The sequence below is a fragment of the Garra rufa genome, chromosome 1 (genome assembly GCF_049309525.1).
Source record: "Garra rufa chromosome 1, GarRuf1.0, whole genome shotgun sequence".
NCBI classification, from domain to species: Eukaryota; Metazoa; Chordata; class Actinopteri; order Cypriniformes; family Cyprinidae; genus Garra; species Garra rufa.
Window position 1 is genome coordinate 62736763 of NC_133361.1, and position 27600 is coordinate 62764362.

At 33.4% G+C, this 27600-nt stretch overlaps 1 protein-coding gene across 1 annotated transcript; it reads left to right on the plus strand.

Annotated features, from left to right (window-relative positions):
* The first annotated feature begins 1547 nt into the window (after positions 1–1547).
* Positions 1548–21569, plus strand: LOC141337858 (uncharacterized). Its single transcript, XM_073843442.1, has 8 exons — positions 1548–1619; positions 5025–5854; positions 7170–7253; positions 7653–9590; positions 11643–11816; positions 12405–12566; positions 20507–20553; positions 20637–21569. Exons 2-8 carry the CDS (start codon positions 5073–5075, stop codon positions 21182–21184), a joined length of 3735 nt encoding a protein of 1244 aa, XP_073699543.1. The 5' UTR covers positions 1548–1619; positions 5025–5072; the 3' UTR covers positions 21185–21569.
* Positions 21570–27600: the final 6031 nt, after the last annotated feature.

Consider the following 27600-nt stretch of genomic DNA (forward strand, 5'->3'; position numbering starts at 1 on the left):
TTTATGACTCCTCCCCCTGCACTTTCTCTCGTTATGCATCCGGCACTCTCATTGGCTGTATGTGTTTAATGTAATATTCAGTCACAACACATTTTAGACTCGCAAACACTTACAAATTCTTAGCTAGCTAAATGGCTATGGTGTCACAGGAATGTGTCCTTTTGGGATGCATTACTTTACTCTGGGTTGAGGCCTATCGGAACTGACAGGGCATTTAGCTTCCTCGTTGTATCTGGCGTTACAAATGTAATCCTGTTTCCTGAGAGGGATGGGGTAGCTGCATTGCGTTGCCATGCTTTGGGCAAACAGGGTAACTCCAGACATTTTTTTTAATGCCATCATGAACACTGATGACACAATATAACACTGTTTTTATGGCAATCATGGAGAATATCAAAATGTATTACTGATATCAGGAACCTCACCTCATAAGTATCATATCAAATAGAATCAATATAAAAATGGCACAAGTGTAGAATCATAACAACAGCAACATGATTGAACCTTTTGAAACAGCAATTTCATAGTGAAACTTTAGGTAAATATTAAAGACTGACTAAACACTAATGTAGTTTTCACTGATATTTACAACAGTTTTTGGATCTGTGTAATTGTCCTTGTAAATGTCAACAGCATTCAGGGAAAACTGACATCCCTTCCACACCACCTATGAGGTTTAAAGGAACACATTCATTATTTATTTTCATGCCATTCCAAGCCTTTATGCTATTATTTTGAAAAGCAAATGCAAAACTTCTCAAATACAAATGTGATGCACAAAACTAGTGTTACTAGTGTTCTTTTATTTATTTATTTATTTATTTTTATTTAGTATTTAATGTAATTCATTTAATAATTTCTGACATATTTAAAATTCCTTAAAACCTAGTCTAATTGAGTGAAATCATTCAGCTGGAATTCATAGAGTTGATATAATGTATCTTCAATCAAAATATGAACAACTAATAAATATGTACAATGCATACAATATGCATGCATAGTCATAAAATAAATATACCTTTAGATGAGTGTATTTTGCTGGGATTCTAGTTAGTTAATTATTTTATGATATAGTATTACAACTAAATACAATAGTTGATTTAGTATTTTTATAATGTAGTCTTATTAATGTTCTTAATTTAATATTAAAACATTATCCTGTTCCTGTTAAATTCCACCTTTTGAAATGCAATAGGAATGAACATTGTTTGATGTTTACAAATGCAATTTCACAGTGTGAATCCACATTTGATTGCATGAATACATCATAAATATCAATAGCCTACAACGTTGCATTTTATTTTTTATTCATGTATTTATTTATATCTGGCAATATGGTAACATTAGCATAAACTTGATTTTGGTTTAGTTATTTAGCGCATTAGATATTAGCTACTGTTGGTGTACCACATTGCTCTGATTCACCCAAAGTCTATCTGTTAAATGAATTTATTTAGATTTTTGCTGCTGACATAAATAAATACTGTCCTCTTAGCTGTATGAAGCGGAACTCACGTGACTCTTAAAGAGAAACCGAAAGCGATCGTGTCAGATATGGTCAGATGATGAGACGGTATTTCGGATGGTATGAAATCAACAGTGTCTTCGCACATGTTACGGTAAGTTCGTTAAAACGTTTAATATCAGTAACCTTAATAATATTAAGCAGACATCTTGCGTCTAAACAGATCGTATGTCGAACTCAAACACGACAAAGTTATTCGTTATACTCTCCTGATAGCGACGTCAGACGGAAGAGCAGGGCTGTTTGTACAGTTACCAACTCTAGGCCTGTAGTAGCTACTCCTAACTCTCTCCTAACACAATTTGTCTCGCTATAATCCTAATCAAACACACATGAGTAAACGCATCAGCACATTACTATAAAGCAGAGGTTCGCAACTCTGGCCCTAGGGATCGCATAGTTTAGATCCAACCTTGATCAAACTTTCTAGCAATCATGAAGACCTTGATTAGCTTGTTCAGGTATGTTTGGTTCAGGTTGGAGCGAATCTCTGCAGGAAAGTGGACCCCAAGGGCCCCTTTTATAGAGACTACAAAACCTGAGAGACATCCAAATGTGAACTTTTTGGGAAAGGCCAGCTCTCAAGTACTAAAGCATTAGCCTATAATACATACCCAGCTAGCAGGGAACGTTCTCAGAACATTGGCTAACATTCCGTACATGTTTGGTTAATGTTTCAGAAAAAACATTTGAATGTAATGTTCCAAAAATGTTTTAAGAACGTTTGTTATTTCAGAACATGTTCCTATAATGTTAAATATTACTAAAGCGAGAACTGCTTGGTAATGTTCTTAAAACATTTTTAGAACCAAAAATTTCTAGCTGGGTACATGCATGCATACATACATACATACATACAGACATACGTAATTGTTAGATTATATTAACTAAGATTAAAAAATGCTGTAAACAGTGCTTATATTCATTTTAAGGAATGTAGATTAAAAAGTGTACATGTAACTGTATGTAGTAGTAGTATTTCTTTACAAATACAATTTACAGACAGAGTATGACCATTTGCTATTAAATTAAATGTAAATATTTAGTATGAAGCTAAAATTTGCGCATCCTTCCTTTTGTGAAAAATATTTTAATAGTAGAATAACTAAAATAATCGTATGAATCGCTTATAATAATTATAATTTTAACAAAAACAAATAATCAACATCAAATTTATTATGACAAAGGTTAACTCTTCAGCACATTTTATCATGACATTCCTGCAGAAAGAACTCCACATCATTGCTAAAAAAACTAAATTAATAAGATGAAAATATGAAAAACTATGAAATATGCAAATAATTATATAATAATGAATATTAACCAATAATAAAAAAATGATGAATGCTCAAGACAACATGTACCATAAATTCACAAACCATAATATAACAGAAGAAAGTTGACCAAATATTTATATAAATAAATACAAAACACACAGTGACATCCCAAAGTGGTACAATAAAACATAACAACAAATTCAAGCTTCATAAATCAAATTTAAAAAGATATGCACAGATTCAGTCATTTTAGCAGATAGCACTTATTATAAATGAATTGTTTAAACAGACAACTGACCGTAAACTGAATGTGACCTCCAGAGGGAGTAGCCTTCAAATAAGACACAGCTAGTGTGTTTGAAATTTAAAGACATGGTGTGGCTTGATGTGAAGCTTTATGACCATTTATGTCCATGACCCTTAACACTAATAAAAAAAAAAGAAAAACTTACACAGTACATATTTCTAACTGGAGAATTATTATGTATTATTGTGTGGCCTGTTGCAGCTAGCTGGAAAAAATATTATAAATAATTATATCAATATAAATATAATAAATAAGTAAGTACTTTAATTTGAAGCAAGAGATACAGGATGAGCAGCTTTATTGCATCAGAAATATGTCACATTTGCTCACAGCTGATTTGTCCATATCAGGGGCACTGTAAGGGGGACGAAGGTTAGGATGATTCCAAGAATCCGACTAGGGAAAGGGGTCCCTAACATGATGCCTGAGTCATAAATGAGCTCAATGTTGATGTCAAACTCCTTAAAAATAAATAAATAAATAAAGCAATTACTGCAAGGTATGTTTCCCAAACTCTAACACAGAAATGCCTCCACCAAATTCAACTGTTTTGTCATTTGTGTAAATGCTTATGAAATTGTTTTTCTTCATAAGTTTAAAAACATATTTCATATTATTTCAACAGAAGATTAAGAAAAAGACTCTAGTTGTGTACAAGAAGTAACTTTAATGCATATTGAGCTAATAATCCAAAATACAACTAACTAAATTACAGCCGTAAAACACAATTAATTCATAACTAAATGTGTGGATAAAAATGTTAAAACAAAAGTAAATTACTTTCAGTGTTGATACAAAAAATGAAAAACATGGTGCACAATCGTAGCCGGTAAGTCTAAATGCTGGAGTACTTATGAATCAGTTTATAAAGCAAACATTTTGCTTTATCATTGCATATTTGGTGACATTTAAAGCATTCAACAATTAATCTGCTCATATGTAATTTGATTATTAGCTTTTCAGTGCCTTTGTTGTTGTTAGTGATCCAGAAATATCCAGAAACATCCAGTCCTTGTTGATCCAAAAAGTCAATATGGCCTCAGTCAAGAATCGCACCTTTAACAGTAAAATCCACCTGTTAGTAAATTTGAAAGACTAAATAGTGTCATGGAAAGGCACACATCTAAAAAGCCTTGTAAAGATTACTCAAGATAATACATACAACATTTTGTATTGCCAACAAATTGATATTAAGTTAGTTACTCAAAATAATTGTTTGTGTGTTATAATTAAAACTGTCATTTTTCTAAGTGTACAAACTTTTGTAAATATTTCAAATGTCTTTATTTAAATGCTTTATTACATGGCTCTGAAATGCATGAATGTGGTTGGTCAGTTGCAACATTTCGAGGCCTGCTATTGCCTGATAATGACCGCTGTCAATAGCAACACTCTAATATCTTACCACTCATCTACGAGACTAAACTTACAGCTTTTCACTGTTACATTCGGTCCTGATTACCCTATCAGAGTGTATGCAGTGATAGGAAGTGGCTGGATATACAATTTCCCTTATTAGTACTGGACTGCTGTAAAGTGATTTCCCTAAAGGTTCTCTGTGCAGAGTGCAGAAGAAATAATAATGACATTTTTTATCTTTTATCTTTTTTAACATTTTTTTTTTTAAAGATTTTCATTGGCAAGTTGTTTTCCCCTATGTGATTACACATGTAACCTGACTAATAATGTTATACGCTATCTTAAAAATAATAAGTAAATCAATTCATGTAAATTTAACAAATTAATATATTAATGGATTTCACCTGTTTGATTAACTTTGAATTACTGTCTTATTAAAGTAAACTTTTAACATTATTAGCCACTTCGGTTACTGTGCCTCCTCACTTCTGGTGAGCAGGCAGTATTGAAACTTAAATGTCAAAATTCAGTGTATTTTCTCTGTTTTCACATACAGATCTAAAATCAAGAAGAGAAGAAGAGAAGCAGAAGACCAACTTGCAAAATGAGTGTGTATGAGGAGAGAGAGGAGGAGGCTCCTGTTGACACTTACGGAGCAGCATCTCCAGGATTAGGTTATGTCTCTATGAACAGTAACAACTTTATGTTTCTGCCCCCTGAACTCAGTGATGTTCACGCTGAGAGAGCAGCATCTCCAGGATTCAGCTGTGTGTCTATGAAGAGTAACAACTCCCTTTTTCTGCCCCCTAATCTCGGTGATGTTCACGCTCAGAGAGCAGCATCTCCAGGATTCAGCTGTGTGTCAATGAAGAGTAACAACTCCCTTTTTCTGCCCCCTAATCTCAGTGATGTTCACACTCAGAGAGCAGCATCTCCAGGATTCAGCTGTGTGTCTATGAAGAGTAACAACTCCCTTTTTCTGCCCCCTAATCTCAGTGATGTTCACGCTCAGAGGGTATCATCTCCAGGATTCAGCTGTGTGTCAATGAAGAGTAACAACTCCCTTTTTCTGCCCCCTAATCTCAGTGATGTTCACGCTCAGAGGGTATCATCTCCAGGATTCAGCTGTGTGTCTATGAAGAGTAACAACTCCCTTTTTCTGCCCCCTAATCTCAGTGATGTTCACGCTCAGAGGGTATCATCTCCAGGATTCAGCTGTGTGTCTATGAAGAGTAACAACTCTCTTTTTCTGCCCCCTGATCTCAGTGATGTTCACACTCAGAGAGCAGCATCTCCAGGATTCAGCTGTGTGTCTATGAAGAGTAACAACTCCCTTTTTCTGCCCCCTCATCTCAGTGATGGACCTGCTGTGACCTCTGACCCTGTGTGAGTATCATGATGACTAGTCTAATAAACTTAAATAGTCACTGAGTTTATTAATTGGCCTGTGTAAGTATTATTGTTCTTTTTTACTGTGGTATCTACCTGGAAATCAAGTACTGTGTAGTTCTAGTGGAATCAGTACAGGCAACAAAACATTTGGTATCGTGACATCCCTACTCGATCGGATTGAAAAACTGGAAGGTACTGCGCATGTGCAATGATAAAGAAATGGCATAATGACTCAAGACATGTGGAACAAGTTGTTGGTTCTGTAGAATTTAGTGTCATAAATTACGTTATTGTAAATTCTCTTTCTATGGAGCAGAACCGATCAGCTCTCACTTCTTACTCTCATCCACAGACTCCTTGTTTTGGCCACAGGAATTGTGAAAAAGCTTAATTTGTTCACCAACCTCCTGCTAATTATGACTAAGAATAGATAAATATTAAGTGCTCTTTAAAAAAAAAAGAAGCAATGGCAGGGAAATAGTATTTAGTAATAGCAAAATTGTATTTGTGCAATGTGCGCATGTCAAAAGATCAAATCGATTTGAAGCTTGTAACATATAAACGCTAGGGATGGTAAGATTCACCGATTCATCGGATACAAGTTGGCATTTGTATTGTGATACATAGTTTCTGAAATATGTGCATTGGTAAAAACAGTTTTTTTATATAAAAATGTTAGTAGATGCACTACACTTTCATTATTTAGAAAGTGGGCAAAAATTAGTGAGCAATATTTTATATGTAGATGGATTTATTTTATTTTGTATGTGTTCTCTCATCACCACTGCTGCTGAATTTGACATATCACAACAAATCAGCCTCAGTTATGGAGATGCACATCCCTAATAAATGCACACATCAACCCGATCACTTCATTGCGTTCATGTAAACATTAAGCTTGGATTCAACAGTTAGAATTATTTTATTCTGATTAAAACCAAAAACTTAAAAAAAATCTAAATGTCGCTATAGTTTATAGAGTTTTTTTGGAGGGCTTTTAGCCTGTTACCCTGTAATTAAACATCAGACAATCCTGTGATTGTATATTTGACATTTTGAGATGATGTACTATCGGAAGTAAAAGTGGCCTATGAAAACTGGGGGTTACAGTATTTTTATTATTTGATCTTTATTTTCTTTGTCATTATTTATTTCATTATCTTTTCTTTATTCTTTTTTGACAGACTAAATCCTTGTATTTACACCATGCTGTGCTGTGCTATATTTACGATATAATTATGATACATAAACCTTAGCTAAGAGACAATTTGCAGAGATGCAATCTGAAATATTTCTCTCTTTTTCTTAGCATCATCAGCAGGAAGAGAAAGAGAGCAGCTTCTCCACTAAAGCCCTTTGATCTCAGTGATGGATCAGTGCCCTTTAATCCTGTGTGAGTATATTTTTGTAGAGGGAGACGCAAGAACACAATGTACACAGAAATAATGAGAGAAGTATTTTTGAAATTTTACTTCTGCAACATAATCTGAATTCAAATGATGACGTAAGGAAAGAAAACTAAAGAAAGAGTCAGTAGGCCTATAAATACAGCAGCTTAAATATTTATCTTTTATATATCATTTATCTTTTACTAACTACACAGAAATTAAGAGACTCACTGAGTTTTCTGCATCAATATTATATTGAATAGTAATGAGGCCAATCGGTTGGCCACAACAGATTAATTATATTTAAAATGAACTTCTTAATATAACAGTTCTTTCTGAATGTTTTGATAAAGTTTTTTTTTTTCTGTTTGTTTTTGTCTGTTTTTTTTTTTATATCTTTTCAGTGGTTGGAGAGCTGACCAGATCAGATATGTGTCCCCTCAGACCTTCCCATCCCCTTACTATCAGAACCACTTCAGACATCGTGACTCAGAAGCAGCCCAGCAGCTCGATTCTCACCAACCAGTGCTTGATGATCTTCAGAGAGTCAAAGACCAGCACAAAATCAGCATGATGAACAAGTATGAGAGCGTATTTGAGGGAATTAAACTACAAGAGAATCAAACCCTCCTGAACAGGATTTACACACAGCTGTACATCATAGAGGGAGAGAGTGAAGGGGTGAATGAAGAGCATGAGGTGCTACGGATTGAGAAAGGTTACAAGACACTTCAAGACACTCCAATCAACTGCAATGACATCTTTAATCCTTTACTTGATCCAGAATATGAGGAGATGAGAAGAGAGAAGAAGGACCAAATAAAGACTGTTCTTACTAAAGGCATCGCTGGAATTGGAAAAACCGTCTCTGTGCAGAAGTTCATTCTGGACTGGGCAGAGGGAAAAGCCAATCAAGATGTAGATTTTATGTTTGTGCTTACATTTCGAGAGCTGAACTTGATTAAAGATCATCAGTACAGTCTTCACAGACTTATGATTGACTTTCATCCTGAACTCCAAGGTTTGGACTCAAAGATTTATGATGAATGTAAAGTTGTGTTCATCTTTGATGGTCTGGATGAAAGCAGAATTTCACTGATGTTTTCAGACAGTCAGAAAGTTTCTGATGTGACTGAGATTTCAACAGTGGGTGTGTTGATGTCAAACCTCATGAAAGGAGATCTGCTTCCCTCTGCTCTCATCTGGATCACCACCAGACCAGCAGCAGCCAATCAGATCCCCTTTAAATACATCAACCGTGTGACAGAAATTCAGGGATTCAATGACCCTCAGAAAGAGGAATATTTCAGGAAGAGGATCAGTGATGAGCATCAAGCCAGCAGAATCATCTCACAGATCAGAAGAGCAAGAAGCCTCCACATCATGTGTCACATACCCGTCTTCTGCTGGATCTCAGCCATTGTGCTTCAAAACATCCTGAAACAAGATCTCAGTGCAGAAATCCCTCAAACTCTGACTGAAATGTACATCTACTTCCTGCTTATTCAAACACGTATGAGTAACCAGAAGTATGAAGAGAGCGGTCCAGAGAAACTCCTGCAGTCCAATAGAGAAGTGATTGTGAAACTTGCTGAACTGGCCTTCAATCAGCTGATGAAGGGTAATGTGATGTTCTATGAGGAGGACCTGAGGGAGAGCGGCATTGATGTCACTGATGCCTCAGTGTATTCTGGGATTTGCACTGAGATCTTCAGAGAGGAATCTGTATTTAATCACAGGAAGGTTTACAGCTTTGTACATCTGAGCTTTCAGGAGTTTTTTGCAGCACTGCATGTGTTTTACTGCTATTTACACAAGAACAGTGAGATTCTGAATATGTTCCTAACAGGAAAGTCCAGAACTCAATGTGAGAATATAACTCTGGATGTGTTTCTAAAGGAAGCAATGAATAAAGCATTGAACAGTGAAAATGGACACCTGGATCTCTTCCTTAGATTCCTTCATGGCGTCTCACTGGAGTGTAATCAGAGACTCTTACAGGATGTACTGATACACACAGAAAACAACCCAGAGATCATCAAGAAAATAATCCAAAACCTCAAACGAGGTCAAAAAAACAATGTCAGTCCTGAAAGATGGATGAATCTGTCACACTGCTTGATTGAGATGAAGGATAATTCTGTTGTTCAAGAAGTGCAGGTGCTTTTAAAAAATAAAGCAAAAAGTAAAGGTCTTTCTCTTGCACAATGTTCAACTTTGGCAAACATGATCCTGATGTCAGAGGAGGTGCTGGATGAGTTAGACTTTAATAAGTACAACATCAAATCAAAAGAGGGCAAAAGGAGACTAGTACCTGCTGTGAGGAACTGCAGAAAAGCTGTGTGAGTGTGAAAATATATAATAATCTAAAATAATATTGCAATATGAACATAATTTGAAAAAGGTTTTGATGAGTATTTTATGGGTGTGTGTTCATAAGCATAAAACATAATCGACTACAGTTAGCGCTGTACCAGTCAGCATCACAACACCAGTGGAATGCCAAAGCACAGTTTTGTATATATTATATTCTATAGGTTTTAATTAAGATACCACTAAGGCATGAAGCTTTGTTTAAAAAAAGCAATAACTGATTAGCAGCCAAATATTACATTGTAACCATGGAAACATTTGAATTCATGCATAATGAGAGAGATGTTGGAGCCCATACATTAAAATTAAGTCTCTTTAAATCTTAGTAAATATAAATGTCTTTTGTGGAATACAAAATTCACTTTTGTGACGAATTACGAACATTGTCAATTGTTTTTGAATGCTTGAAGAAAACATGAAGATAAGAGACAAGAGACTGACTTTGTGCTTTGCCCTCTTAAATATATATAGAATAGAGCTGGTTAATGTAATAACGACACTCAGCTAATAAGACTTCCCACAATAGAATTCTGTATAAGTGAGAAAAGAAACAAAATCTTTGAAGCATCATACACATAATGCTCATGAAGTTTGACCTTTAAATAAGTCACATATTTCTTTCTTGACATAACCTTAAAAAGGGTAAGACCATAAAAAGAGATCAGAAAATTAATTTACTGATATTTTCCATCTTCTTAGGACACAAATAATACTATTTAATGATTTTATTGATTTATTTATTTTTAATGTAAGTATTCCCCAGGATATGTTGCCCCTTTGGGAGTAAATTAACTGAAAACAGAATGCTGGCAATGCATATTACAACATTTTAGCCAACAATTTAAAAAACATTTATTCATAATGTAAACTAAACATTCTTTGTAAAATTCTGTTGAACAATAAGTATAATGCCTATTTATGAAAATAGCCTGTATACTGTATCATATTCAATATGCTAATTTCTAGTGCCTATAAATTATCAATATGACCAAAACATTGCTGAAAAACTTATTGTACAGAATCCACTTTATGCCCTCTCACCTCAAAGTCCTTTACTTGATTTAATTGATTTTTTACTTGAGTAACTTGATTATTCATACACCATTTTTAATTAAAACTTTTTTTTTAAGTTAATCTAAATGTAAAATGAGACACAGCAGACTTTTTGGGAACATTTATTTGTCCATCTCTTGATTATCATTTATTTGCAATAAATTGCATATATGATCCATATTAAGCCTGATGTATGAATATGATAACTCAAGAAAAAATACATATGCATACATGTGCATGTGTTTTTTTGTTGAGTATCATATTTCATACACACCCAAATAAATGATAAATGATAGACATATTTAAAATTTACATTAACAAAAAATAAATGGTGTTACAATACCAAAATTTAGATTTTATCTAATTAATTTAAGCACTCATAGTCTTCGCTGTATGAATTAAACAAATTCTAATTTCTGTGACCCTGGGAGTACAGTCCCAAATATGGTATTTAGGACGTTCGGTGAAGTCACGCAGCTGCCAAAATCAGTTCATTCTTTCGTACGTTGGCTGGCGCTGAATCTGAATACAGGCTGACAGGAATCTCTGAACGGCAGCGCGAACAAACATGGCGGTGCCCATCTCACCTTATAGATCATGATTCAGATCATTTAAATTGGGTTTTAAACGGCAAAACACACTAATTCACACATATTTGTGAATCAGAATATCAGATAGTTCATGACATGGTAAGCAAGTGGGTGAATATTTTGAATCATCAAGGAAAAATAAAATAAAAGCAAACTGGCTGTAATACAGTGTTATTGTGTCTGCATTGTGTAACGTGACAAGCTTTGCCATGGAAACAATAAGGGGAAACATTCTAAAATAACGGTCACTTAAAAAAACTCACTCTGGGGGGTCAGATAAAATATTTTAAACTCAAATAAAATAGCCAGTGAAAGGGTTAATAAAGCAAGACATCACACCTTCATGCTATTTAACCACAGTTGTTTTGTTTTTTTCAGCTTAGTGTCCTGTAATCTCACTGATCAGCACTGTGAAATTGTGGCTTCAGCTCTACAATCATCAAACTCCCCACTGAGAGAGCTGGACCTGAGTAACAATGACCTAAAGGATTCAGGAGTGAAGCTACTCTGTACTGGACTGAGGAGTCCAAACTGCCGACTCAACATACTGAGGTTTGGCTTTCACATTGATTTGTTCGTGTTAACCCTCTGAGGCTGGAAAATGTGCTTGCCTGTACAGTTGCATTTGTTCATGATAACAGCAGAAATTTAAAATACTTATAATTTTTTGTTGAAGAGTTATTAGTAAAATATTATTCCAAACTGTGGATCTACTTTTATTTGCATACACCCACAACAACAAAATGTTATGCTTTAGTAAAATACAGAAAACAAAAATGGTGTGCTCTTTTCCATCTTAGTCTGCGTGGACTTCTATTTTTATACGCACCAATTCAAATTGAAAACAAATATTCACACTCTCCTGTGTAATCAAATATGCCTGTGATGAGTCCTGTCCACCATCAAAAGTGTCAACACATCAAAATCCCCAGTGTTAAATTACACTGTTCGGTTTTCATTTGTTCACACACAACAGTGTTTAAATAAACTTTTAAATAACTTTAAAACTTCTCGCAGACCTGATATCTAATTAGATTCAGTTTATGACATTTTAACTCATTTAAGACTGTGCTTTCTAGGATACTTGTATTATATATTATATATCTTTTTATTACATTCACATTTGGGCTGTTGTTGTAGATTATCTGGCTGTTTGGTGACAGAAGAAGGTTGTGCTGCTCTGGCATCAGCTCTGAGTTCAAACCCCTCACACCTGAGAGAGCTGGACCTGAGCTACAATCACCCAGGAGAATCAGGGGCAAAGTTGCTCTCAGATACACTTAAACATCTGGACAAACTCAAGTAAGTTGAGCAGAAACAATCATCCTCTCTTCTGCAACTGTTAGAGAATAAAGCAATAAGCAATAATAAAAACAAAAATAAAAGGTAAGGGTTGTTGTAAGGCATTACGTGGACCTATGTAGCCATCAGAAGTACTTCCGTATTAGGGTAGGGTTGCCAACTTCAGAAAAGGAAAATTAGGGGTAATCGTGGTTTTTCATAGAAAAATGAGGAACAAAATAAGGGACAAATTGGGACTTGATTGATTCCATCTTCTTTCAACTAGATGTGTTCTTACATGTTGCTGCATGTTGAATTAATTAAAAATAATTATGTTTGCATTTGCCAAAACTGAAACAGTGAAGGGAATTGCTGTAAGCACTCACTGTGAAGCAAGCACGACCAGCCGGCAGAGGATTCTGCTTGAGCTTAAAGCCTTTCTCAAATTGCTATGTTCGTAAATCAAACAATGACATGTCCAAGTGATTAATTCCCACTTTAGAAAATGTTATTTTTGTGGTCTAGGTGCTCATAAGCCATATGCCTTAAATACAGGACAAAATGCCTTCTGTATGGCTTTCATACTGATTGCTTTTTTGATGCCTTAAAATATGGAATAATTGTGGATTGCACAGAATGGTTGGCAATAGGGCTGTAGCTATCGAATATTTTAGTGATCGAGTATTCTGCCGAAAATTCCGTCGATTAATCGAGTAATTGGATAAAACATATTTTTGCTTAATTAAAGAGAAGAGCAATTTTAAATATAAAAGAGAAAATAAGAAAGGTTTCTTAAAATCATTTTATTTAAATGCATAGTATGCAACAACATTTTCAATCAAAAATAAGCATTAAGTTATTAACCCTTTTTTACTGTCTGTGATTGTACTGTGAACAATAACAAAGTTGACTGGGTTTAAAATAAAGCATTTTTTTAATTATCAAAACTAAGGTATACAATAAAATAAATTATTAATAGAAATACAAAAACACTGCCTTTAAGTCTTGCAACTTAACTTTCAAAACTAAAAGTTTCAAAATCTACAGCTCAGGCATAACATAAGCCTTTACTGTCTTGATCTTGGAATGCTTTGTGGCATTTAGGAGGCAAAACATAAGTCCATGCATGGTTTCACACGGAGTGCTTTAAGCCAAAAAACTGTAAGTTTTAAAACTTTTAACTTTTGCTATATGGTTAACGTTGCGCATGTCATTTACACTACTCCACAATACTTTTTCCACCAGAGGGATAACAAATTATTTTAGGTCTCAGTGTTTAAAATCTTTGTTAATGGTTCTATAGTTTAAAAAAAAGAAGAATGTAATTAAAGTTTAAATTGTTTCCTGAAGTTGAATGTAATCATTTTGAAAAGAAATATGTGATATCCACTATAATTATTAATTGGATTATTGTTAACTTAATTTTTATATATCCTAATGATACTGAAAACATGTTTGTCATGTTGCCAGATATAGCTGAATGTATTGCTGTTCAATTAAAATTAATATTCAATATTATTTATATATTTTAATATTGTACATAGAATAGTACTTCCATAAAGAGACACTTAAAGACTTTTATTATTTGGAAAGATACACGGTCAGTCAAACACTCTATAGGTTAGATGAGCCGTTAGTGCTTTAACCCTGATAATCACCTCTTGAGGCTACATTTTTATTCTACTTCTGAACCTATTTCACAAGAAGACTTTTTAGAGCAATTAACAATGTGTATACTTATCAAATAAAATGTAATGCATCTTAAATGGCACAGGTATATTTGTAGCAATAGCCAAAAATACATTGTATCTGTCAAAATTATTGATTTTTCTATTATGCAGAAAAACATTAGGATATTAAGAAAAGATCATATTACATGAAGATATTTAGCAAATTTCCTACTGTAAAAATATCAAAACCTAATTTTTTTTTATAGTAATATGCTTTGTTAAGAACTTAATTTGGACAAATTTAAAGGCAATTTTCTCAATATTATTATTATTTTTATTTTTTTTTGCACCCTCAGATTACAGATTGTCAAATACTTGGATCTTGGCTAAATATTGTCCTAACCTAACAAACCATAGATAAATGAAAAGCTAAATCTCAATTTAAAAAATAAAATCACTGGTTTTGTGGTCCAGGGTCACAAAAAATGGCAACATATAACCATAACAATTATACAACATCAAAAATAACAATAAAACTTTATAACACTTCCAAAGCAGTTCCAACTATTCTTACAAACCTTACTGGATTAGACATTTCCATCAACCAAATTCCAAAAAATTACCTTTTACATTTTGTATTGTAAAACAATTAAAATAGTATATCTAAAACCATAATTGAAAAAAAAAAACCCATTAATGACATCTATGATTTTTATTATCTTCATGTTTGCTGGACTTTATCTAGTTTCTATCAAGTTAATAGAAACATGTTTTTTTTTTTTAAATAAACTTTTTTTTTTTTTTTTATAACTACATAACTACGTCAAAATTTGTGCTTTCAGTATGAGTGTGTGCAGTTTACCTTTTAAGTCTTGTCAAGTTGTTTATCACAGATATACACAAGTTTCACCCCTGGCTCTTAATGCATCAGTGAGTGTTTGGACCTTCTGTAAAAGAGTCCTTCAGTTGTCCTCAGTGTGAAAAGATGGATCTCAGAATCATACGGTCATTGTTGGAAAGGGTTCACATACACAAAAATTGCTGAAAGACACAAAATTTGAGGAACCTGAAGAATATTTCTGAAGAACAGAGGGCATTTTAAATGTTCAGGACAAACAAGGGATTCGTGATCATATATCAATCAAAAAAAAACTGTTGTTATGTGCTTGCTAGGATACTCAGGGAGGTTGCAACAGAGTTGTTTAGAAACAGAGTTGCGACACGCTTTGATCTCGCCGCCGCGCGGTCACATGTTCATGGAGCTCTCAATAGTTCCAAACAACTCCGCGCTGTCAATGTGTTTGAATGGGTTGAAGTAGGATAGACAGCAGTTTTACTATATTTGCAGCAATTGCGAGCAATTATTAACACATAATCTGCATTGATTGTGTATTGATAACCACTCGAGTGATAAAGAGACATTATTAATATGTTCTCATACTCTTTGGCAGTCAAATACTCATACTCTTTGGCTGTAACTTTTATTCAATTAAATAATTGTAATATATAGTTCAGTTCTATTAAATTTATATTTTGAGTTTTTTGTACTAAATAATATGTGCAATAATGATTCTGACCATTTAAAAGATACATTTTCTAATATAGTATTTATATTACAGTTAGTGTAATATTTAAGGTTAAATACATTTGAATGTGTATTTGGACATGATCAAACACTAATTTTTTATATGTTTCGATTTAACAATTTAATGTTAAATTAAAAAAAGTAATTTACTTGTTTTATTTTATGATATTCAAATATACAACATAAGTGAATATTATAAAAGGCAAGCAAATATGGCATTTAACATAACAGAAAAGATGAAAATAGTGTTTAAAACAACATAAGGCAACCAATTGCATTCAGCATACATTTTTATAGTATTTCTTGAATGCAGTCTTTACTGAAACTCATTCAACCTCCTACAGGGAGAGAAAGATTGCAGAAAGACTAGAAGCTTAAAAATATGACAGCTAGTATCTGGCTATGGTCGCTATTTCGGTGTTTCTCATTTTATTTAACAGCAATTACATAACTGTAAATACATGACTGTATATTATCTAACGATAAACGTTAACTATAACGTGCTTCATAAAATACCACTACTGGCCAGTTTTTCGAGGGTCAGCTGATGCGTTAAAATGTAAAAAAAAATTATGTAATTTCTTCAGTTTACCAGCGACTGTGCTTGAGAAGCGCTGAAATGAATGGGTTTCAATGCAGGAACTATTGGTTGTTTGGAACTATTGGCCGCTCCATGACACGCTTTACTTCCACATTCCTCAGTTCCTATGGAAGCCTATGGGAGTGTCGCTACTCTGTTTCTAAACGGCTCTGGGTTGCAAGGATTATGTTATGTGGTTGCTAAGGTACTTGGGAATTGTTGCTAAAAAAACAAAAACAAAACTGGATTATTCAGGTAACAACACAGTATTAAGTATCAAGGGGATGTAAACTTTTGAACTGGGTTGTTTTTATAAACTCAACTATTATTTTCTCTTGTGGACTATATGTATACATCTTTTACGTGAAATATCTTATTCAGGTCAGTACTAAACAAAAAAAAAAAAACATGCATTTTGTATGATCCCTCTTATTTTGTTAAAATAATTAACATTTGTAAGATTCTGAAAGGGGGATGTAAACTTTTGACATTGAAAAACACCATTATAAAGAAAAATATTGAAGGAACCAGCAGTGAATTAGTCTCCTGGGTTCTGACATCGTATCTATAACCACTCCATGCAAGTGACGATTGTGACGTCAATTGCAGAGGAAGCGCAGGTGCAAGTCTGCAGACCAATCCTTAGAAAGGTTTCAGCTAAAAATCTTCTTTACTGTTTTACTGAAGAGAAAATTCACTTACATCTTTGATAGTGTGAGTAAATTAACAGCCAATTTTCATTATTGGGTGAAATATCCCTTTAATTACTTTAAAAACAGTGACATTGCCATGTCTTTTCTAAGAAATATAATGTAACTATTAAGTAGTGACAGTATGTTATTAATAAAATAATAGTTGTGCACAACAAGTTTGTGTGCTCCTGAATGTTTATCTGTGTGTGTGTCACGTATTGGTCGTCTTGTCATCATGAACTCTTGCACACACATTCTGGACTGCAATCCCCATAAGCCACTGCACCAATCACTGCACACAGCTGCTCCTCGTTTCCCACTGCACTGATTGCTGCACACATCTGTTTCACATTGACTCTCTTGCATTTAAGCCACTGACACACACAGCCACCTTGCAAAGTCTTATTGTTCCGTATGGTCTGTATTTCCGAGCGTTTCTTCCCGAGTTTGTTTTCCCTGTGTTTTGATTCCTGGACTCCCTCCCGTGTTTGATTCTTGCTGCCAGCCCGACCTTTCTGCCTGGTTTTGACCACGATTTCTGCTTGCCCCTTTGTGTTTGTTTGTTTTGAATAAAATGCTGCAAATGGATCCGTACGTCTCTGACCCTCCATGTGACAGTAGGGGTGGGAGAAAAAATCGATGCATCGCGATTCTCTCTTCAACGATTCTGAATCGATTCCTAATATTTCAGAATCGATTCTGAGCTTGTTTTTTTTTTTTTTTGCATATGGCACGTGTGCGCGCTAGAGATGCGGCTGGCTACAGCGCACAGAATTTGCATTGCTTGACAGTGTGCTTCCATCCGTCGTGTTTTACTTTAGATATGCGTTCATTTCTGCCGTCTGGAATGCAAGAAACTGTTGCACTGACAGACTCACGTGCGCTTTGTGTTTGTTCGTCCTAAAGCGGATGCGGTTAAATGCACTTGCATTTTGGAATAGTTTCAAACGAAACTGTACATACAGTCAGTTATGTTTTCAGAGCAGGACAAAACATCTGATATATCGAAATAGATCTGTGCATCATTGGCGTTCCGTCCATATACAGTAAGCTGCTAATGCTCTGCATATCCAGGCTGTCAGAGAGAATGCGTTCACGTGTTAAATAATGTAAACATGCTTATAAATGAATCCCTTATTTGAATCTTCTGGGCAAGCAGATTCCCCGCATCTTCCTTGACTCCTCAGAATTGATGCGCATTCTGTTTTCTGATTTCATTCGCGGGGTAAGCTGTCCGCGAAGCGCTCGCCCAAGCGGAAAAACGCGCTGTTGCTGCCAGATCCTGATTGCCAAAAATGTATTGTATTTTTGTATATTATATATAATATGTATATTTTCATAATTTCTCAACAATTCAAAAGTTTAAAGTCCACAGAAAAAAATAGCCTATATAAAATGTATATATATTTTTAAAAATAATAATAAACAGGAAAAAGAGGAAATATTATAATATGATTTCATCTCTGATTTTATATTGGTGTCTAAATAATGTAAAGATATTATTATTTTTGGTATTACTGGTGGTTTTAGCACTCAGCATACCTGGTAAATAAAAGTGTCACCTCTCGCCACTGCTGTGCATTAGTTTGAATGCAGCCTGTTAAAGTTCCCTTTCTTTGATCTCATCAGTAATAATAAAATGGCAGTAATGCTGAGGAAAAAAGAAAAACTATTGTCTGTAAACTTTCGGATACCTGAAGAAAACTTATTTTAAATAAGTAATTGTTTTAAAAAGTACCTTGCTTACATAATTTAAAAAATAAAGTAAAGTTGGCCCAAATTAAATTTGATATAAAACAAATATGAAAATGTAGCCATGTGCAGTAATATTAAAACCTGAGAATGTGAGCATCGTGATATTTAGTTGTTAATGAAAACAGTAATTAAATTGAATCTTGAAATCAGTGAAGATTGACACCTACTTTTACAGAGATTCCAACTATAAACAAAAAGCATAGAAACTGCAATTTTACATGTTTTTAAAATTGTAAAGTTGTATTTGCACAGCAGAAGAATTAATTGGGGAAAAAATGTAGATCAAGAATCGTTTTGGAATCGGATCGTGACTCCCAGAATCGGAATCGGATCGGATCGTGAAGTGCCTGAAGATTCCCACCCCTATGTGACAGAGTGTGTTACTGTCTATTAGCATGATGTGAACACTTTTCCATGTCACTAGCATATTTCAGAAGAATGTTACTAGCATGATTATCAAGTTACTAGCATTTTACTAGCATGATTAGCAAGTTACTAGCATTTTACTAGCATGATTAGCAAGTTACTAGCATTTTACTAGCATGATAAGCAAGTTACTAGCATTTTACTAGCATGATAAGCAAGTTACTAGCATGTTACTAGCATGATTAGCAAGGTAGTAGCATGCTACTAGCATAATTAGCAAGGTAGTAGCATGCTACTTGCATTAGCAAGGTAGTAGCATGCTACTAGCATGATTAGCAAGGTAGTAGCATGCTACTTGCATAATTAGCAAGGTAGTAGCATGCTACTAGCATAATTAGCAAGGTAGTAGCATGCTACTAGCATAATTAGCAAGGTAGTATCATGCTACTAGCATAATTAGCAAGGTAGTAGCATGCTACTAGCATGATTAACGAGGTAGTAGCATGTTACTAGCATAATTAGCAAGGTAACAGTATGCTACTAGCATGATTAGCAAGTTAGTAGAATGTTTACTAGCATGATTAGCAAGTTACTAGCATGTTGCTTGCATGATTAGCAAGTTACTAGCATGATTAGCAAGTTACTAGCATGATTAGCAATTTAGTATGAATGTTGCTAGCATGATTAGCAACTTACTAGCATGTTACTAGCATGATTAGCAATTTAGTATGAATGTTGCTAGCATGATTAGCAAGTTACTAGCATGTTACTAGCATGATTAGCAAGTTAGCAGAATGTTACTAGCATGATTAGCAACTTACTAGCATGTTACTAGCATGATTAGCAAGTTAGCAGAATGTTACTAGCATGATTAGCAACTTACTAGCATGTTACTAGCATGATTAGCAATTTAGTATGAATGTTGCTAGCATGATTAGCAAGTTACTAGCATGTTACTAGCATGATTAGCAATTTAGTATGAATGTTGCTAGCATGATTAGCAAATTAGTAGCATGTAACATGTTGCTGAGCTGTTGCTAGGATACCCAGAGTGGCTGCTAGGGTTTTGCTATGTGGTTGCTAAGGTACCTGGGACGGTTGCTAGGATGTTGCTATGCAGTCGCTAGCCGTTACTAGCATGTTGTTCGCATGTAACTAGCATTAGAAGAACAAAACTAGAATGTGCAAAAGTTAAAGCAGGACAAGAACTCATCTGTGTGGATTATATTATTAATATAATTATTATTTTATTTATTTATTATTATTATTATTATTATTATTATGAGATGAATGTCTCTGTGTGTGTTTTCTAGTGTGGATCATGGAGGAGAGTTCAGGATCACATCAGGGCTCCACAAATGTAAGTCCACAAACAGACTCACAGTTTTCTTGTTTGTTGTTTAGTTGTAAATGTGTCTCTTGTAATGTGTGTCTTGTGTTCAGATGCCTGTGATCTCACTCTGGATACAAACACAGCAAACGAACACCTCACTCTGTCTGACGACAACAGAAAGGTGACAAATGTGGGTCAGACACAGTCATATCCTGATCATCCAGACAGATTTGAGGAGTATTGTCAGGTTCTGTGTGTTGAGAGTCTGACTGGACGCTGTTACTGGGAGACTGAATGGAGTGGAGATGGTGTTTATATATCAGTGTCATATAAAGAGATCAAGAGGAAAGGAGGGGGTTTTGACAGTTGGTTTGGATCTAATGTGAACTCCTGGAGTCTTGAATGCTATAATCACAGATTCATTGTCTGTCACAATAATAAGTTCACTGGTATATCTGCTGGTTCAGACTCCTGTAAGAGAGTAGGAGTGTATCTGGACGAGTCGAACGGCACTCTGTCCTTCTACAGCGTCTCTGACAAACACAAACTCACACACTTACACACATTCACACACACATTCACTCACACACTACACGCTGGATTTAGACTTCCTTTTTCAAACTCTTCAGTGTCTCTGTGTGACATTAAACACAACTGAATAACACACATCTCTGTAACACACACACATTACACAAATCACACACTAATACACACTAATACTAGTGTTTGTAGAAATGTTAAGATATTATTATTATTATTATTATTATTATTATTATTATTATTATTACTGTGAGATGTTTGAAAGCAACATTCAAAAGCACTGCTAGAAACAAGTGTCTGTGAAACTGAACATTAATCATTAAAAACTTTTGCTTTGAATCTCTTCATTTTTGAGTCACAGATACTTTCTCAGTCAAAACTGACAGAAGACCAAACATTTAACATCTTCCTTCAAGAAAATCAATGTTATATATTTTAATAATATATTTTGAGTATTATTAAGCATTTTGAGGAGATTATATTATAGTATTCAATTCCTGTTAAAGAAATTAAGAGCTATTTTTCCATTAAAATTAATTAAACTCAGCCTCTTTATTTTCGGGTCACACTTGGTGCTTGAAATGTGTTTTTTTTTTTTTTTTTTTGAAAATTAATTTAATATATTTTTGATTAATAATATATTTTGATTATTATTTAGCATTTTAAGGATATTTTATGATAGTATTTCAGTTTTATGAAAAATGTAAGAGCTATATTTCCATCAAAATTGATTAAACTGAGCCTCTTTATTTTCGGGTCACACTTGCTGCTTGAAATGTGTTTTTTTTTTTTTTTTTTTTTTAGGAAAATTAATGTTAATATATTATTGTTTAATAATATATTTGATTATTATTTAACATTTTAAGGATATTTTATCATAGTGTTTCAGTTTTATTTAAAATTTAGAGCTATTTTTCCATTAAAATTAATTAAACTGAGACTCTTTATTTTTAGGGTCACACTTGCTGCTTGAAATCTAACCTTTATTTTTTGGAAAATTAATTTTATATATTATTATTTAATAATATATTTTGATTATTATTTAGCATTTTAAGGATATTGTATGATTGTATTTCAGTTTTATGAAAAAATTAGGAGCTTTTTTCCATTAAAATTAATTAAACTGAGCCTCTTCATTTTTTTCGGGTCACACTTGCTGCTTGAAATCTAACCTTTTTTTTTAAGGAAAATTAATGTAATATATTTTTGATTAATAATATATTTTGATAATTATTTAGCATTTTGAGGATATTTCAAGATAGTATTTAATTTTTATTAAAAATTTAAGAGCTATTTTTCGATTAAAATTAATTAAACTGAGCCTCTTTATTTTCGGGTCACACTTGGTGCTTGAAATGTTTGTTTGTTTGTTTTTTAGGAAAATCAATGTAATATATTTTTGATTAATAATATATTTTGATTATTTTTTAACATTTTAAGGATATTTTATGATAGTATTTCAGTTTTATGAAAAATTTAAGAGCTATATTTCCATTAAAATTAATTAAACTGAGCCTCTGAATTTTTTTTGGGTCACACTTGCTGCTTGAAATCTAACTCTTTTTTTTTTAAAGAAAATTAATGTAATATATTTTTGATTAATAATATATTTTGATTATTATTTAACATTTTAAGGACATTTTATGGTAGTATTTCAGTTTTATGAAAAAAATAGGAGCTTTTTTTTCATTAAAATTAATTAAACTGAGCCTCTTCATTTTTTTTTCGGGTCACACTTGCTGCTTGAAATCTAACTTTTTTTTTTTTTTCTAGGAAAATCAATGTAATATATTTTTGATTAATAATATATTTTGATTATTATTTAGCATTTTAAGGATATTTTATGATAGTATTTCAGTTTTATGAAAAATTTAAGAGCTATATTTCCATCAAAATTAATTAAACTGAGCCTCTTTATTTTTGGGGTCACACTTGGTGCTTGAAATCTAACTTTGATTTTCTAAAAAAAAAAAAAATGTAATATATTTTTGATTAATAATATATTTTGATTATTATTTAGCATTTTGAGGATATTTCAAGATAGTATTAAATTTTTATAAAAAAAATTAAGAGCTATTTTTCCATTAAAATAAATTAAACTGAGCCTCTTTATTTTCGGGTCACACTTGGTGCTTGAAATCTAACTTTTTTTAATTTTAGGAAAATTTGTGTAATATATTTTCGTTTAATAATATATTTTGATTATTATTTAGCATTTTGAGGGTATTTCAATTTTACAATTTAGCAATTTACATTTAAAAAAATCTTTTAATTTACATTTATATTATTATTTATCATTTTGAGGAGATTTCATGATAGCATTACATATATATATATATATATATATATATATATATATATATATATATATATATTTTTTTTTTTTTTTTTATAAAAATAATTAAAATGAACCACTTTATTTTCGGTTCACATTTGGTACTTGAAATCAATTTTTTTTTTTTTTTTTTAGAAAAATTTATGTAATATATTTTTGTTTAATAAAATATTTTCATTATTATTTAGCATTTTGTGAAGATTTTATGATATTATAAAAATTTTATACAAAATTAATGAGCATTTTTTTTTTCCATTAAAATTAATTAAACTGAGCCTCTTTATTTTCAGGTCACACTTGCTGCTTGAAGTCTAACTCTTTTTTTTTAGGAAAATCAATGTAATATATTTTTGTTTATAATATATTTTGATTATTATTTAGCATTTTGAGGATATTTCAATTTTACAATTTACATCTAAAAAATCTTTCAATTTACATTTCAATTATTATTTATCATTTTGAGGAGATTTCATGATAGCATTACATTTTTAGAGTCTCTTTATTTTCGGGTCACACCTGGTGCTTGAAAATAAAATCTTATTCTTTTAGGAAAATTTATGTAATATATTTGTGTTAAATATATTTAGATTATTATGTAGCATTTTGGGGAGATTTTACAATACTTTTATATTTTTATGAATAATTCAAGAGCTATTTTTCCATTAAAATTTATTAAACTGAGCCTCTTTATTTTCGGGTCACACTAGGTGCTTTTTTTTAGGAAAATGTATGTAATATATTTGTGTTTAATAAAATATTTTGATTACTATTTGGCATTCTGGGGACATTTTATAATAATATAATATTTTTATACACAATTAATGAGCTACACTGTAAAAACAATCCTGTAAATTTACATGAAAATTTATCAGCAAAATGCTTGGAATAGCAGTAAACTGCTGTTTTTTACAATGTTTTTTACATTATGGGAGGTTGCCCAACAACAGTACAGCGTTGTAATTTAACGGAATTATAACTTCTTTTTTTTTCACGTGCACAAGACGACATTTTGGATTATCTGTATGAGGTAAATTTCTATCTGTATCTGTGATTGAAACTTCCTCTTAACTTTATATTACATCTTGCATTGTATCTTCAAATTGAATGGTTATGAAGGTTTGGGAAATGAAGATTTTTAAAGGTTGTTTCTGAAAGAGAATCTCCTCTGCAGTTTCTTTTTTTTTTTTTATCAAAATACACTAAAAACAGTGATATTGTGAAATATTATTTCAGTGTAAAATAAGTGTTCTTTACGTGAATACATTTTAAAATATAATTTATACCTCTGATTCAATTAGAATTTTCAGCATCATAATCAATTGTGGAAATGCTCACACTGTCGATTCCCTGGAAGTGTGTGTTGTCTTCTAACACTCGTTTCTTAGATACAGTAGTATACTGTACCTATTCTTTTCTCTAAGGGTGCTTTCACACCTGCCTTATTTAGATCGGTTGAATCGCACTAGAGTTCGTTTTCCCTGTTGGTGCGGTTCGTTTGGGCAGGTGTGAATATAGCAATCGCACTCGAGTGCGCACCAAAAGCGGACCAAAGAAGCGTACCGAGACCTGCCTGAAGAGGTGGTCTCGGTACGCTTTCAAACGAACACTGGAGCGGTTCGTTTATGGTGAGAACATGAACCGAACTTGAACAGACCCAACCGCAAAAAGTACTGCACCTTTTTGGACTAATCCAGCTGCCGTAGTCTGCTGCGCTGTTCATTTCATCCCCTAAGGGTGCTTTCACATCTGTGGTTCGGTTCATTTGGTCCGGACCAAGGGCAACAAATGATACAGTGTAGCATTTTTCTGCCGTTTTGGGTCCTTTTCACACCACACTGTTTGCTCTGGTCCGAACCAGTTGAAACGAACCAAAATGCAGTCATGTGACAACATCCACACCACTCGTTGGCCAGATCGTGTCATTGAACCACTGATCTATAATAGAGAATTATATAGATCAGTGTGTGACACTGTCACACAAGGACACATGTTTTATACCGCTCAATATATATTAAGATGGTCTTATATCTATATATTTGAGTTTTAATGGTTTTGTCTTAGCCATTTTAATCCTCTTAACTATTTTTAATGTGTGTATGTCTTTAAATGAGTATGGGTCTGCCTGTCATGTGATCAGTCACATGACAGGAATCAGGAAGCTTAACAGTATAAAGGAGGCAGCATGCCAAACAATAGGGTCCTTGACCAAACACACTGGATTGCGGAGTTGTTTCGTGGATTTACCATTCCAGTTGCACACCTCTTGGATTATCACTTTCATGGACTGTATATACACCGGTGGACACTTTTAACTTGGAACTACAACCTACTAGGATTCTTAAGGACTGTTTTAGGGTATGGTTTAAATGGACAATCTGCTTTTAACAGCCTAAGTTATTCTGGTTTTATTGTGTTGTTTTAAGTTCCTTGTGTAAATACACTATTTATTCTACTTTTGTTGTTTGTCTCATCTTTTTATGACACTTATTAATCTCTCACAGTATAATCTGACCCCTTTTTAAATCCATGTAATTCGACTGATAAGGCCGATCGTTACAAGTGTATTGAACGGATTTTCTAAACTGTTAGGCACGTTTTTTTTCAATTCGCGAACGCGCCGCATCGAGGTAAAAACATCTCAACTTTTCAGGATGCTGCAAGCACACCGCAGGTCATGTGACATGAACCAACCAATCAGCTTCATCCTTTCCCTTAATAACATTGAAAGCACTGGCAAGTTGGAGGAACAGCTTATACAGGAATAAACATTTTTTAATAAATATAATAGCAGAGCTACTGCAAGCGATTTTTAATGCTGAAAATCCATTTATCCTTTGCTGAAACTTTAGTGTATTTATGGAGAGCGCGGGCCATGGTTGCTTAGCAACGGCAGACGCCACTGGAGCGCAAGCTTTCCACGCGTTTTTAGGCGCGACATGTGAACGGCACCTTAAACAATGAGAAAGATTGTGATGTTCTTGTGAGTTTTTGAAAGTTGTGACCTATATGATCATCAGACCAAATTTATGAGGCTCCGCACCTCCTCACAACTCCAAGTTTGTCCGCGAGCTGTCAAGGGGCTATGTTGCTAAAGCGCTAACTGTCAACAAATACGCGTCCTCATCCCATAATGAACAGCGCAGCAGACTACGGCAGCTGGATTAGTCCAAAAAGGTGCAGTACTTTTTGCGGTTGGGTCTGTTCAAGTTCGGTTCATGTTCTCACCATAAACGAACCGCTCCAGTGTTCGTTTGAAAGCGTACCGAGACCATCTCTTCAGGCAGGTCTCGGTACGCTTCTTTGGTCCGCTTTTGGTGCGCACTCGAGTGCGATTGCTATATTCACACCTGCCCAAACGAACCGCACCAACAGGGAAAACGAACTCTAGTGCGATTCAACCGATCTAAATAAGGCAGGTGTGAAAGCACCCTAAATGTCCTTACTATGGTGGGCACAGAAAATTGGCTCAAATTTGGTTGCACTCTAAGCTTTTTTTTTTTTTTTTTTTCTCGCTTTTTTTTTACGAGTTAAAATTCGTAACTTACAATGTTTTTATTTAATTTACATTAAATTAAAAGTCAGTCATGATTAAAAATATTTTATGGCACTACACTCATATCCAGGTCAGAAGTTAATAGATTACGCTATTAGACAACTTTGGTCATCGGCCATTATAGATCAACTAACATAATCTATAAAGGCGCAAAATGCATTTACTTACACACAGTTTTTGCAAAACACAACACACTCTATGTAACACCCTAAAATCTAAAAGGAAATGTCTTGAATTCTTTTTCAAACACAAGTGATCAAAATGCCACACTAATTCATCAGTGCCTCACACTAACTCCTCACTTGTGCAAACACTCATTGCTTTACTTAACACCAACAAATCATAGCTTTACAATAGGCCTTGGAATATGCTTTGGAATAATAACCTTTTCCAAAATTATGGTTACACTACCAGTCAAAATTATTTAAACAGTAAGATTTTTTATAGTTTTTTTTTTAATTCTCTTCTGCTCACTAAGCCTTTTTGTAACATTACACAATACTATTCAAAAGGGTTTTTTTTTTTTTGTATGTTTTTTTTTTTTCAGGGAAAGAAATTATATAAATTAATACTTTTTTTTTTTAGCAAAAATGCTTTAAATTGATCAAAAGTGATGATAAAGACATGTATAATGTCATGAATACAC